General features: G+C 34.5%; 1 protein-coding gene across 1 annotated transcript; it reads right to left on the reverse strand.

The window, feature by feature from the left end:
* Positions 1-211: 211 nt before the first annotated feature.
* LOC150104328 (atrial natriuretic peptide receptor 1) lies at positions 212-12608 on the reverse strand. Its single transcript, XM_090396459.1, has 2 exons — positions 11843-12608; positions 212-372 (listed from the first exon to the last, which is right to left on the reverse strand). Exons 1-2 carry the CDS (start codon positions 12606-12608, stop codon positions 212-214), a joined length of 927 nt encoding a protein of 308 aa, XP_090252585.1.
* Between the last annotated feature and the right edge of the window lie 4134 nt (positions 12609-16742).

The following is a 16742-nucleotide window of genomic DNA, read 5'->3' on the forward strand; positions in this document are numbered from 1 at the left end:
GCTGTGGGCAGTATTGAAACAACCAAAATGAAGGGAAATTTTCCGTGTCCATCTTTTAAAACCCTCCTGGCACCTTCCGAGTTGCATGATATGATGAAAATTTGCTAATTCCATGCATTTCGTTGAATTTGCAAATTCCATCAAATGCATCACTGGTGATGAATTTTGGAACTACTCTCTCTCTCTCTCTCTCTCTCTCTATCTCTCTCTGTTATCGCTTCCGCTTACCCCATAATGTGTTCCTGTAAAGTTTAGCAGCAATTATATCACCCTGTATAACTGTCACATACTGTTCATTTCCTTCAATTTCAGCAGAATCTCGAATAAATTGCCATTTCACTGCATCTCGAATCACATCATCAAGAATTTCTGCTTGGAAAACAAAAAGAAGGAAATCTTTCGAAATGTATTAAGATATGGTCGCTTTTTATATTCAGGTTATCTCAGCGTTCACTCAGTTTGCTGCCAAAATATACGCATGTTGCGATATTTGTAAAAAGTCATTTGCAATATGCAGGTGTATATCCATAATCTGCGAAACCTGCCGAGTTTCAGCAGAACAGTTATCTACAATTCATAACATATGTATTCATAGCTTCAAGAAAAATCACTTCTATTTTGTGTTGAGAGTATTTTTACTGTGTAATGTGACATTCATCGCAATTATCATCAAAGAATAACAGAGTATATTAAATAAAACAAAACAACAAAATAAAAAAGACATCGGAATGCAAATCCGTGGAAGAATAAATATATTTTTCTTCTTTTCTTCTTATATAAATATATAAGCCTTTTGGCTCTTTATTTTAGTAAATATATTTATCTTCTTTTCTTTTGAAATTCTTATTAATTTGAAATTTAAAAAAAAAAACAGAATGTTAAAAACGATAACCTCTACCTATTGAGATACCACATAATGAGTTTTCTTCTCTCTAAATTTCTATCACCGATGGCATTGATGAACTACGAGTAATGCAAACTGCAGCGAGTAGCTTTACACATTCTTGACAAAGATTAATAATAATTTGCTAAGTGAATAAAATAAATAATTAAATACAATAAAAAAATTAAATTGCTACAAGTAAGAAGTTCGAAGTCACATTTAGAGTTCCAAAAATAAATCTTATATAAATATTTCAGTTGCGAATTAAAATAAATTTTGTATTGCGTATGATTTTCAAACTTTCCATTTCTGAGCAATGGTAAGGAAAATTATGATATTATAAAAATAGTTGAGATATTGACAAATATCCTAAATATCCGTGTGGAAATATGTACATTATCGAATTCAATTAAGTTGCTCATAAATGTTTGCGCGTCAAAGCTAAATGGCAGATTCGCCAAGTATTAACATATTGTTATACAGTGTCATTAACGGATTATAATAAGTCTATTCAATAGCCTGTCTCCATTCATGTACACCAGTAATAAACTTCCTATAGAGCGATGTTTGAATTGCATAATTAGTTGACAATAATGGCGATATTTTCTCAAAACGTTGAATATGGATGTTCTTTAGACATAGTTATTCCTAACATGAAAGCTGGAATTGTAAACTGAAAGTTGAAAATTTAAATTAATGGGGGCTTCATAGAATTCTGAAGAACACAAAGGAAGCAGCCTTCGTGCATTGAAAATTAACGGCATTCAAAGTCACCACTGAAAATCAATTTATTCGTGAATATGGAAAATGGCTATTTATAAAGTCTTAGGAACTGGAGGTACAAATAACGATAGTAGACAAGACTAGAATAGCTTAGTCTTTAGGTTATTGAAAATATTAAAAATAAAATATAATATGAAAGTTATTTTTATTAGCTTTGAGTCTTATATCATACCAAAAGAAAAAACAAAACAAAACAAAACATGAATTTTCCAATATTGTACGAAAACTGTAGAAATCACGTTGGAATATAAAATATACCAGTCGGGCACGGATAGAGTGGACTCGTTAAATAACGAGGCTTCTTTTTTTTTATCGGGCGAGATGTAAATAGAATTGGGCAAATGGTAAACCATTTAAACCGTCAGAACGTGTACTTTCAAACAAACATATGCGCGTTGTAGCAGATTTATCATTTTTTTGCAAAGACCCTGTTAGAGCTTCGTGTCAAAAATTCGAAGACAGAATAACGGACAGAGATAAGTTTTATTTTAAACTAGGCAGATACGCCTCAGAAACATTTAATGGTCTTAATATTAAAAGTATGGAATTATGATCTTTGTTTTAGAGATATCGCTGATATCTCTTAAACAGCAAAGGATTCTACTGCAGAAATCTCGACTCAAACCATGTTGACTTTTCTTTGCGATCATGGAATTTACTCGTAAGGAATATGTTTCTGATGGCCAAAAAGTTAACAGTCAGTATCTTTCACCATATTCAACGTCTGCATGAATTTATGAGACGACAGCGGCTTCTGATGCACGAGAATGCTCCTACGCATTGTGCGTTTAACACGAAATAGTTCTCGCTTCCAGATTCACCATAGTGCTCGAAGACCATCCGTATTCATTGGATTTCGACAGGCGGACTTTTCTTTGTAATTTTTAAAACTGAAAGCAGTCAAAGGATACTGGTTTGACTTAGTGGAGGTCATCCAGATGAGTGTGACTATGTTGACATATGGCTGTGAAATATGTGCACTAAAGGCAAAGGAAATTCAAAAATTAAGAACAACACGAAATTAGTATGGAAAGAAGTATGCTTGGAATCATAAGTTTGAATTCACAAAAATAATATATGGATAAGAAATCAAACCAAAGTCTCTGACGTCATAGGAAGAGTAAAACATAAGAATAGCTAATGAGCTGAGCATATTACTCGAAGACAAGATGAACGATGGACAAAAGAAGTACTGGATTGGATTCTGCGAGAGGAAAACCGACCACGACACAGACCTAAATCACTGTGGATTAGTGATATTATCAGATGTGCAGGAGTGACATGGGAAAGAAGAGCCATGGACAGTTTTGAAGTAATCTTGGAAAGGCATATAATAATAACATATAATAACAATGGCAGATGATGGTGATTATGTGAATTTTGAGTACATGTGCATACGTTTTAAAATATTATTATTCAGTTATTAATACACAACCTAAGAATCATACGTCCTGCATCACTGTCGATACACTGTCACACATACCGCTGCATTAACAACAAAAATACCTGCCAATGTTCCGAAATCAAACCTGTAACACACGAAAAATACCTCGGTCTGTATATAGATTCCCACCTTAAATGTACAAAACATATAGAATACCTACACACCAAATTCCGGATCATCGCAGCAAAACTCTTCCAAGTTAAAGACATTATTCCACCCAACATAAAAAAAACTTCTATATCACGGTATCTGCGAATCCCTACTCAGATACGGAATAACAGTCTATACAAATACATCAAACAGCCACCTAACAAAATTAGAAACACTACACAGGAAAATCGTGTCAACAGTGATCTGGACACCTTACACGCAACAACCAATATCCGACAAGCACATGGCGGTACACAGAATTCTGAGCATTAAAAACCTGAAACACTACATGGCATTAACAAGGAATTACTTCAACATCATCTATCGAAACAACAGAGACACATATCGTATAACACGACCTACAACAACTCTCTACATCCCCACACGCTTCAACAACTCATACGGTTCTTTTGTGAGATCACATCAGATACCCACGCAACTCAACAACCTACCAAGAAAGTTAAAACACGTAGATAACTACAGAACATTAAAAAACGAACTCTGGAAAATATACCAACAAAGTTAAGAAATCATTAACACTAATATACACATCACAAATCACTAGCATCCAATGCCTGCATCCCATACATAAACAGTAGCAACAACACAAATAGTGAAGGCTAAATCCCACCCTCTTCATAAAAGCTAACCCAAGCTTCGATGTAGGTTGGATTAACTTGCCTCACTCGTCTACAAGTAATCATTATAAGCAAATGCAGAAATTTGTATGTATAATCATTCTTTCTCAAACTTAAAAATAAAATAAAAAAATAAAAAAATTATACAAAAAATTCTGTATAATATTTATTGTTAATATTAGAAGAACATGTGTTGTTAATACATAATATAAAGGCAAAAAAGTATTATTAAAAAAATTAATTGAAATTCAATGTAGAAATTGCAGCACTTAGTGCTGAACTCTGTAAAATTATAAGGTGCAATGTCACACAAGATGTTTATTATATGTATAAATATTTTAGCAGTCAAAAAAAAAAATATAAACGTGTAACTATTCGATGTGACATTGAGTATTTGTTGATATTTATTCATTCATTTCGGCTCGACATTAAGGACCGTCCTTGTATGATTGAAACAGCGTGTTCTGCAATAGCAATAGATTCGCAGAGTTGCCCCCGTGGAAAGAAGTGCATACTTATGTAGAGAAGCATATAATATGCATTTATCAGAGAAGTGGGCAAGTATCAATCACGGTCAGAGCAGCTGCGCGAAAAATGCAACAGATGTCATGTGGCTAACTTCATGTGATTACTGTGAATGGATACCTTCCACGACACATAATGTGTGCATGTGGAAATCAAAAATCTGCGTACGTTTTGATGAAACAAATTATTTGTCTGCTAAATAAGATCTCCAAAATTACTTGAAACCTCCAAAACTACAATAACGATAGATCTTCAATGTTGAATACGCAGGTTGTATGTTTTGTATGTTAATGAGATTTTGGTTTATCAGTAACTGTCTGGGAGTTTCGAATATCTCAGAGGCGGTCTTTAATAAACAAAAAAATCATCGACATCATCATGCTGTCCTTTTGTGATGACACCATGCCCTTTATCTTGGCTTAAAAATGAATCTGTTGTTTGCCTTTGTCATAACACGAGTTCCATGCGAGTATAATATACTATACGTATAATAAATGGTTTTTTGTTTGTTTGTTTGTTTCAATAAGCGCTTATGTATGAAGTCGACCAACTCAAGCACTTGTGTAATAAAACGATTCAGTTACCTAATTATTAAAGTTGGATTAAATCTTTATTGTTCTTCTATTTTTTACAGGTTTTTCGGGAGTAAAAGATGAGATTCCCACGATGCAGAACTCTGCCATCTCCACTTGAGGCGATAGAGTTTCCTTAGCGCTAATAAATGTTCCTCGCTTCCTTGAGTGATTATTTTCTTGAAAGTAGGAAGCTTTATTTTATGACTGGGAGGGAGAGGATTTGTGTTGATTCCAATTAGGAGATGCCCGGTGTGCTCTTAATCTCTGTTGGCAGTTTCAGAAAGCATTTAATAGTATTTGTACAATAGTAAGATTGGAATGCGATAGAGAAGAAGTCTCTCTCTCTCCTGTTTAAGAGGAACTGAGAAATTAATTCACTTCCATTTCCAGAAACTCAATAAACAAGAATCTTTCTTTCCTTTCCGTGGTGACAGCGTGAATAAAATGGATAACTGGTGTACCTAATTACAGCACATTACGTTTTTGCCAGCGTGTTGCAGATATCCAGTCAATAACCTAATAATATTATGTCCGTATTTGTGAAGGCCTGCTGACAGTTTCAGATTTCAAATACGTAAGGAAACCATCAACTTGTGCAAAAGTTTACATCCCATATTCGGCTGCTTTATTTAAGAAATAATTTATGAAAGCGCAACAACGGGGAGTGGTTTCGTCAAATAGAAATCGCAGAGCAGTCATAGCTGAGTTTTGTTATGACAAAAGTAATCAAAGAAGAGAAGTCACTCTCTTGTACTATACGGATATTTTCGAACTTCTGCTGATTTTATCGTGACTCAAATGTCGGTTAAGCCAAGTTAGCCGGTCTTGGGCTGTCCACGCCAGTTTATCTGGGGGGTTTTCATGCCGCAAGCAGGCAAACCGGCCTCGTGAACACACGCAGCTACAGCTATAGAACATACCGGGAGGCATAAGGCTAGTCACCTTTTCCTCGGAACGGGTACGACTTAGGAGGGCTTAAGATAGCTCTGTAGGTATAACACGTAGAAGGGTGAAGAACACAATGATCCCTCCATAAAGCATCCCTAAGCTACCGAGCATTTTATACGGAAAAGAACGTCTTGAATATAAAGTAATAAGCAATTTCTTAAAACATAAATTAATGTTCTTGAAAAACAAATAGAATTAGAGATTTCTTTGTTTAGAGTGAAAAAATAAAAAATAGATTAGGATTTCCCTTCTGATAGGAAACTCTTATGCTTATTAGTGCAGACAATCCGTTTCAATATATAAAACTCGTTAGTACATACAACAGATATCATATCATTGGCAACTGCATAATGCTTACTCTGCGCCCATACTGTTTATGCATGCATGTTTAAGTGTAAGCCATGGGTGTCTTTTTTTGGGAGGGGTGGGATGTGCTACTTGTATAATAAATAATGTTTTGTTTTGTTTGTTTTAATAAGCTCTTATGTATGAAATGGACCAACTCGAGCACTTGTGTAATAAAACGATTCAGTTACCGAATTATTAAAGTTGGATTAAATCTTTATTGTTTTTCTGTTTTTTACAGAATGCAAACAAAATACTTCATGAAACAAGCAGTCGTGGAACTGTTGATTGGAGTTATATTTGCAATTATACCCACGACAATGTTTTTTGTTTGTTTATTTTGTTTTGTTTTGCTGTTATTAACAGCACAGTTCTTCACGACGGTCGAAATAAAGTTTATCTTTTTGCAGGCATAGGTTTCTGTGATTTATCAGTTCAAATGAACATTTCAGTATTGCGATCACATGTTTATCAAGATAAATAAAAATAAACAAACCCGACAAGCTTCGTATGTCATTTGACTTATATCTTCAGCGGTTAAAGGTAACTAAACGTTTAAACACAAGAAATGAGAAATTACTCAAAATAGTCCATAAAATGTTGTTATCGCAGTCTAACTGTTCATCAAATTAAAAAATCCGAATGCAGAATCGATACATACGTTAATATATATCGATGCTATGTTTGAACAATACTGGATGTTGTCACGTTCACACTGTCCGAGGTCTGAATTAGGTATATTGTTTATGAATGTTTTCCAGACGTGGTGTAGAATTACGCCCTGATTTTTGTTGCATTGTGTTGAAATTCTACGCATATTTGCAGCTTCCTTAAATTTCCTTGCGAAACGGTTTTTTTTTTTTTTTTCAATATAAGACATGTTTGTTTTATTCCAAAGTACATTATGGCCAGTGGAAGTTGTATGGGATGCTAAGACTGATTTGTGTTTCTCTCCTTTTCTGAACGTCTTTTTGGTGTTCGTTCATACGAATTTCCCCTGATCTTCCCGTCTGGCCTACGTAACAGATGCAACAGGAACAGTAACTTTTATTGACACCTGGTTTTTTCAAAGGGCGATGTAGAGGTTTGGGGGCTGTAGAAATCTTGATTTTTTTTTTCTAGCGGTAGAAAATCTACTTTAATGTTATGCTTTTAAAGTAATTTGGCCAATTTGTCTGTATAATTCTTGATGTATGGTAGCGTAATTGCATTCTTGAAATCTTGCTTTTGTGAGATGCTTGTAGGAGGTGTGTTGAGAATTTTCTTGATTATCTGAGGTTCAAGACCATTTTATGTGAGGATCTATGTTAAATAATGTAATTCTTCCTTCCAAAGGAAGGAAGAATTACATTATTTCCAAAGAGCTTGAAATATCGTAAGCTCTATCCCAAAAGGTTTTTATTAAAAACCTATTTTTGCATTGAGTGGTGGTGTGAGACAGTATTAAGAAATCTTCCTGTGTTGGTGGTTTTCTATAAATGGAGAAAAATAATCTGTTTTCTTTTTCATTGATTTCTATTAGGATATTAAGGAAAGGTAGTTTGTTATGTTCTTCATGTTCCAAAGTGAATTTTATGCTGTTACGCAGATTATTAAGATACTCTTAAAAAGCAATGAGTTCCTCAGTTGTTCCTGGCCATATGATGAAAAGCGAAGACAAATTTCGGTTTTTTACGATAGTTGTTTAGTGCATTATTTTCAAAATTTTCCATATATAGGTTTGATAAAGCTGAGGATAGAGGGGAGCTCATTGCCAGTCCTTTTTGTTACTAAAATTTGTCTTGATACATAAAGAACGTATTTTTTATGCAATATTTATATAGTTCTACAATGTCCGGTGGAAAAGGATCTTCAAGGAGAGTCACTGTTTCATTTCTGGGAACATTCGTAAAAAAGCTGACTTCATCCAAACTAGCCAAGATGTCTGAAAGTTCTATGTATATCCTTTACCTTCTCAATGAAACGTACACTGTTCTTAATTACTCATGTTGTTTTTACTATGTGTGGTAAAATCATGTTAGTGAGGGGTTTAGCCAGATTTGAGGTTGGAGAGTCTCTTCCATCCACTATCGAATGGAAGACACTCATTTCTTGTGTTTAAACTTTTAGTTACCTTTAAACCCTGAAGATATAAGTCAAACAACATACGAAACTTGTAGGGTTTGTTTATCTTTATTTATCTTAATAAGCATGTGGTCGCAATACTGAGATCTTTCTTTTTAAAGTTTATCTTGTTCTTAATAATAAATTGTATCGGATCTGTCAGAATTTTAAGAATGAACGAATCAGAAAGCGGAAGTGAGAGGCAACCAATTTCCGAAATATTTATTAACAGGAAAGATATTTACGATCTTATTATATTTCAACTCTGTTTATCTTTATGCAAAAATATCCATATTCACTTCATCTGCATCTATACATCAACCATGTGTGGAAACACGAATAAATAAATAAGTTAATATCAGATTTAATCCCACTATCTATCTATCCCAATAGCTTTAACAGGCCTTTAAGGCATGCTTGGATTTCGTAACCGAAATACGAGGATAGAATGGTCACTCCTTTGCCTCAAGGTATTCTTGGCTGTATCTCTGTGTGTTCACGGGGCCGGTTTGTCTGTTTGCGGGATGAAAAACACCAGATAAACTGGCGGAAAAAACCCTACTGCCCGCGCCCAATACCGGCTAACTTGGCTATGGCAGAGGAAGATCCTTGAGCTCCTCACGTCTGTGACGGGAATCGAACCTAGGACACTCCTTCCCCAGGCATATGGTTGCGAAGCGCAAAGCCACTAGGCTAACCGCGCGGACATTTAATCCCACTACATAGTATAATTATTGATAATATAATTCTTTCAGATATGAATATAGTATGACATTAATTACTATTATTTAGATTATTATATTACTTGAAATAAGTTTATATAATCTAAGTTATTATGACTTAACTATCCATTAACTTAATATGTAAACGAAGATGAATGGCGCATGCTTATATTCAAAGCAAATAACGTTTGAAGTATACGGATTTCCAACCGCTATTTATGCATCCTTCTCCTCTCATTGCATGCTGTATGTTCTATCCGTATAGGAAGCCACACAGCCGTTGACACTCCACGGAGTAATATCGAATACTTTTATAGAGAAATTAAGTAAAATTTGTAGCATTTTCCGCCACAGAAAACAATATTAGCACGCGATTTGACGTAATTGATATTTTCTCAGTGGTGACACTTTAGTCATCCTTCTATGGTACTTTGATTTTGTTAACTAAACCCACGAAAGATTATTAACCTTTCACGGGTGAGATTAACATAAATATGAGAGGGGAAGTGTCTTTATACATGTAATGGTGGTGATTAATGTAAGAATGGGAGATTTCACGCTGAGTGATGAAATTCGTCATGTTCTTAAAGACATCGATATCCATTGGGCGAAGGTGGTCGGAAATGACCGATGAATATCTGAATTACAAATATTTGAATATGTAATATTGATATATTGTTAGGTCAGGTAGATGTCAGAAACAGATAGCTCTATTCAAGATTTGAACTTGTATGTTTTAAAAGGTTTTGGCAAGGTACTTTGACTGAATTTCTTGAAACGAATTGAAAGTAATCATAGTGTTCTGAAATCATGTTGACATATATTCCAAAAAGGTTGGGATGGAAAACCCAATGCCTGTCAAACTGTTAATATGAATGGGCATCCAACCAAGCAGTTATTTTAACATTTCATCATAATTTACACTCTCCCTAGTGTGATCTGAGAAAAGAAATTGACGAATAAAACAAGGCAATCTACCACGTAAATCTACCGTCCATTATAATAATTTGTTCTGTATAGAAATAATAATAGTTATCATTAATACGTGATAATGATTAGCGAATCGAGTCTGATTGACTGGAAAGTGTCTCCATTTTCTAATCAAAAGGTTATATAGATTCAGATACAAATGTAGGCTGGATGTGTATGAATATCTTTATGTGGCAGATGATTTTAATTGGGTAGTGCTTTACTTAGCAAGAAATTATCAAAAAAAAAACTGCATGTATCATTTCTAGAAGAAGGTTAGATTATCAACCACTAGTTATGGAGTAACGAATGACGCTACACCATCTACCGAGCAGATGGACAGGTATGAGTGTGACGGATGCCCAATGAACGTCTCTTAGAGTGCGTGACTCCAACTATGAAATTCGGAGGTGACAGTGTCATAGTATGGTCTTGTTATTCCTGATTTCCTGGACACTGCAATGCTTCCTACTATTCGGCTATTCTACGCAACAGACTATTATCTCTTTCAGCGAGACAATGTCAACGTGTCATAAGGCTGCTGCTGCTGTAACTGCGTAGTTTGTGGACGTGAACGTCACCACACTTGACTGGCCTCCACAAAACCACAATATGAATTCTATTAAACAACTATGGGATGAACTGGAGTATCGGCTGAGGTCAAAGGAAGTCCGCCCACAAGAGTCTAAAATTCCCATTGAGCGCTATCGTATGCTTGTGGAAAGTATTCTCTGTAGGATTGCTGCAGTCCTCACAACGAAATGAGATCCTACATCTTATTAAGGTAGGAACTATGGTTGTTTGTTCCTCGTATTATGGTGTTCATTGGCTTCTTTCTAAGAGATGTGTAGGTGTGTGTTTTTGTTTGTAAATAATGTTTTGTTTTGTTTGTAAATAATGTTTTGTTTTGTTTTGTAAACACACATATTTTGTATATATATATACGGAGCTTGTCCAAACGAAGAACATCGCAAAAAATCGTTTCAAAGGTTAATTTATTTATTATTTAGAATTTAATTTAAGATATTATTTTTATGTTCAATGTACTTTACATCACACAATCGAAATCATGTAACAAATAAAAACAAAATTGATTGACATATGCAAGTATGCTATAATCTATTTAGAGACTATCGTTGTTCATTAAAACTGCTTGCTTTCCAGTTCGTTTTCAGTAAACGTCTGTGACATCTATACAACAGTGTTTTTGATAAAATTACCGTGTGAGCAATTCCTATCCTGATTAAGTTCACACGTAGACCCCCACATTTCACATTCAGGCTTTCGAAACGAATCCTATGGAATACATTGGTTAATCCTTATTCCAGGAGTGTGTTGTGTCATTTATATTTTATAATTAACATAATTATTATTAGTTTTCGCTACATCATATAAAATCAACTGAACAAAATCAATTTCTCTAGTTGATTTCACATGAAGTAGAATGAAGTAGCAAATTGTCTATGAAAGAATTTCTTCCTCTCTCTCTCTCTAATCCGTTTCTCCCCTCTTCGACTCCAAACGTATATGAGTATATAAGTCTGTTAACTAACAACTGTGAATAACGCGATATCAGAAAAAAAAACACTAACGAAAGAAAAAATTCTTATACATACAGTGTAAAATAGAAAGAAAGTGTTGTTCTGAAGATAGCATCATCTCGTGCAACAGGTTTAAAATCTTGAAGAAAGTTTTCAGTTGCTTCAGCAGTAAGATATTCATTTCCCTATCAGTAAAAATAATACAAATAAGCCTACCTCCGTATTCTGTTCCAACAGAATTAAAAAGGATCTCTTTGGCTTGACTCTGATGCATCTTAACAATCTTTTGGTGATGCCATGTGTAATTTCCTTTAAGCCGTAACTCATCAACGAGCGCCTTCGTCCATAGCACACAATAATCCTCACTTGACACTTCCGTCCTTGCATCGGAATCATAGAGAAGTACCGTCTTCTTCCACTTGAATATCGTAAACATTGTCAGGAAGAAAGAAGAGGCACCGTTGAATGTTGAGCCAGTTCTAGTTAGCAAATAAAATTCCGCGTCGAAGTGAGATTTGTTTAAACCGTAATCGCGTGCCAGCGCTCCTGCTGTCAACAAAGGGATGTCCCAGAATTTAATAAGCCTCGCCACCGATGCCGTAACGTAGTCACAAACAGGGCCTAGGAATAGATGAACGCGGTCATCCGTATAGGAACGGATAGCGAGCATCGACCCATGAGCAGTATTGCATCTCGAGTCTCTGTACCGGATATCCCATCTCCACGACCGCAACAAACCTGTCGCTTCTACTTTTCTTAATGCCAAGATTATAGCAGGCTTCACCTTAGCTATCGAAGACAAATATGTAGTAGAATTCGGGAGAACAACAGCCACACGCACTGTATCATTGGAGTAACGATCGAAGGGGATTGGAGACAAGCAGTGGGTTGCTGAGAGAGAACATCTTATTAACCAGGCGACTGTTCCTAACAGTAAGATTCGAAAAATGCCATCCACATAATTCTTGAAGTATTCCTCCATTACGCATACTACATTATCAGAATATAATATTTTTCAAGATATATTCTGTAAAAGAATTAAGAAATTCTGTCATTATTCTTATTACTACTGTCGTCGTTACACGATGTGTTAAGAAACTTCTTCTTACCAGAGGACAAGAAAATAAACTCCACAAACTCCCACTCCCTTCAATATATTTCTGCAGCCTTTCTCTGTCTTTCCATCGCTATTTTTCCCCTCTTACGAAGTGCGTTCACATGTCCACGCCATCTGGTGCCATTCGTTGGACCAACCAAATTGAATGGATTGCTGTCGCCTAGCAACCGGTATCCTTTAGCATCAACCGACAGAAACATTTTGCTGCGAAACTCGAACAAAAACTTAAGAGCTCAATTCATGTTGAAAATTTAGCTCGTATGTGGTTTTTATTCTTCTTCAGTATAAGTAGGAATAATTAAAGTATAATTACTCGATCGATCGAAATTTACAGCAGTCGATTGCGAAACTGCCCTTCAACAATACATTTCATTAAAATTTAGGCAAGTTATAAATTCATGTGATTTTTATTGATTGCATCCAGCAGAAAGAATACCTGTCTAAACAGAATTTTGAACTGCTTATTTTAATGGAATATGAAGTATGCTTTTATAGTCTATAACATTAGATAGTTTTAATTTTTAACTCTTTAATGTTATAGACCATACAAGCATACTTTGTATTCCATTAAAAATAAGCAGTTAAAAATTCTGTTATGCCATGGCATGTTTTATGCTTTATAACATTAAAGTAAAATAACTCGTAAAATAACATAATAGTTAAAAATTAAAACAATCGCTTCGTTATGCCATGGCATCTGTTAGTTGTTGATTAAACCTCCCTGATCATTTAAATTAAGACTCGAACAGTCGAAAAGCGATTTCTAATGATACGTGCGGCATAAATTAAGAAACTCTTCGATTTCCATTTGGAAAAAGAGTTCTTTCAGTCAAGCTGAGAGTTTTGTGACACTTATAATAGTTTTAATAAGCAAGAGAAATCATATCAGAAGTTCTAGACTTATCAAGTTTCAGATCCTAAAATCAAAAAATATCTGATTCGTTTTACAATGCAACATGCGCGATGTGATGAAGTAATCGTTATTTTTATCTCTACATATAAACTACAAGTGTATATACGAAAAGGGAAATATAGAGTATATAAAAATATAATGAATAAAAAAAAAAGATCCATCCCATTAACCGTGTCCTACATGGAGTAGTTGAAGAGAGAGATTGATTTCATTTGGTGAATGCAATTACTGGAAACTGATATCGTTCACAAGTAATTCCCAGAATTATTGTATTTAAAACCATTGCAGGGCTTCATGATACAAATCTCGCAATTTTCTCTTCATTGATTATTAAGCTACGTAGCGTTCTGAATTAAGGAATTTATTGATTTGAACGCAACATGATAGCCTGTGCTTACGATGCAACATGTCTACGAAATGAGAAATGGATAGTGTATAACATTTTAACAAAATTCAGAGAAGTGTAGCCATAAATGCCGTATCAATCACCAGTTAATTCGTGTTGCGCAACCCCAAAGACAACGCATTTTTCATTATTTTATTTTATATATATTTTTCATCGCTGTGTTTTATTCGTTGATGTGAGATTGTGAGAAAACAGGAAAAATATTAAAAACGAAGATAGATTTAGCCACTCCAACTGGAGATTGCTATAAGGGATGCCATTTTGTTTTGTTTTTGGTCTACATTTAATCCATCTCTCTCTCTCTCTCTCTCTCTCTCTCTCTCTCTCTCTCTCTCTCTCTCTCTCTCTCTCTCTCTCTCTCTCTCTCAAGAGTTCCGCACATTCAGATTAATTTCAGTATCGGACGCAATGTTATCAGTTTCCATCTGGAAGCTGATGCGTATACAACGAAACAACTTGATTGTGGAAAGTATTTAAAGGTTCAGGCAAATGTCGCTAGAAATGGCGAGTAGCTTATGGACAGCTGTGGAAATGAGTGTCAAGACGCCTGTAACAGAGGTGTCAAGTCGGAGAGCCTGGACACGGGAACCATTTCCGGCTTTCTTACAATAGCGCCAAGGTCGGTTTTGGCAAGGCTTTCGATCAAGAACTAAAACAGATGCACTTCAAGGTCTTCACAATCTGTCGTTATGTAACTCGAAACAGTTCCTAGTATCCTAACATCAACGCCAAGACACCAAGGGCAGAAGTGAAAAATACTAGATTCTGGAACGTGTTTCAAAATATCAAATATAAATATCACCACAAATAGGTATCCTACATAGATGACATGAAAAGGGAGATAGATTTGATTTGATATTTTTTCAGTTCAAGCAAATAAGATATTTCGAAATATGCTGCAGTCTCATATTTTTGATCTTTGTTTCTGATACTATGTTTATTTGTCAAATACTCTGTTCTGTTCTTTCTTATTCAACATAATTCATCGAAATTGCAATTCATATTATTTAAAATGTGCTTCACCCTGACTAATTCCAATGCACAAAATAATTTATGTCCGTTGGTAGATTCCGTATTCATAAAACGCCAAACAAGAAATTTGGAGTGACGAATTTAATTTATGTGAACTTCAAAAACAAACTTCAGAGCATACTATTTACGTTTCTTAAAGTTTACACCAGTACCGTCAAAAAAGTTTTAATTAACACAAAGAATTACAACTTGCACCTAGTTTGCATAAATGTTAATTTACTTACTCAGAGTGATTAAAAATGTGCATCGTATTTTCGTCTGAAAAGTATATCTTACTCACATACGGAGGATTATGTAAAAAAAAAAAAAGAAGCATTGACCAAGTTACAAAAAAAAAAGAATCGGTATTAAAATATATTCTCAGGAAGATGCAGACGAAGATATATTCTTAGTAAGAGACAAGTTTTTGTACGATATGCATATCGTTATTTCAGATATTTATTTTGTCTGTAAAATGGCTTCCTGGAGTACCTCATTTATTCTATTTTAGTGTCATTAAAGAAATAGAATATTGTTTCACATGAAACTAATTACATTTTTCACAACACATATTTATATTTTTATAAAAAAATATATTGTCCGAGTTATACTAGCTTGAGAAATTTAATTTAGTAAATTCAGCTCTTCTATATTAAAAAAAACTGCAGTTACTCGGATGAATTAATTAAATAGGTTTATTTCAATTTGTTTAATTAAAATTAATTAGTGATAAACTAATGATATCACCAGAATAAAATAAAATCGTCGAAGAAGCGGTTGATTGTGCCTATGAGTAATTTCATGAAACTGTTCCGTAGGCCGACTGTTAAACAGATGCCAACTCGTTACTATAATTCATGATTGGCTGGATCCTAATTCTGTTCCACTACAATCTTCTCTAGGAGTTCGTACCAAGATGGATGCCTTATAGCAGTGGGCGTGGGACACACTAAAATCATTCTAAAAAATTATAACTTCAGTTAAAATTAAAAAAAAAAAAAATAAATAAATAAAAAATATATATATATATATATATATGTGTGTGTGTGTGGGTGTGTGTGTGGGTGTGTGCGTGTGTGTGCTAGTATATTTTATTATCCAACTGTATTAGGCGAGCCTTCCTAACTTTTTGCATAGTGGTGGGCAGCCAAACCCACCACAAAATTTTTCGTTCTTCAAGAACAAAAAAACTTTAACAAAAAAATCTCTTCTATATTTTTGCCAGCAACTTCTGCTGCAAAAAAAATTTTTCAACATAAATGACGTGTAAGAACACGTGCTGACTGACACTCGAACTTGAAAAGCGTATAGCTGAACACTTAATTACTGGTAAAATAACAGACACTGTCCAACTTAATTTTTCAAATAACAATCCATCTTTATGATTACTTCCACCACCATTGTGTCACATGTATTTTTTGTGTGCATGAAGATATTCCTTGTTAGAAGAGGTATAATCATTAATATCCTTTGTTTGGTGTTTTACATAAGCTGTTTTTACCGCTTTTCCTTTTCTGAAACTACTCTAACAATTTTGAGTTTTCTTTGAAGTTTAATTTCCTGCAGTACAATATCCAAACGCAGATTTTCGTTGGTGATTTAATGTTCAACTCCAATTAGATTTCTTTGTACAGTTCTACTGATCAAGTTGGAAGAGCAACTGAAGTAA

This window comes from Typopeltis vanoorti, chromosome 8, assembly GCF_054136105.1.
Source record: "Typopeltis vanoorti isolate ZY-2024b chromosome 8, IOZ_Tvanoo_1.0, whole genome shotgun sequence".
Lineage (NCBI taxonomy): Eukaryota > Metazoa > Arthropoda > Arachnida > Uropygi > Thelyphonidae > Typopeltis > Typopeltis vanoorti.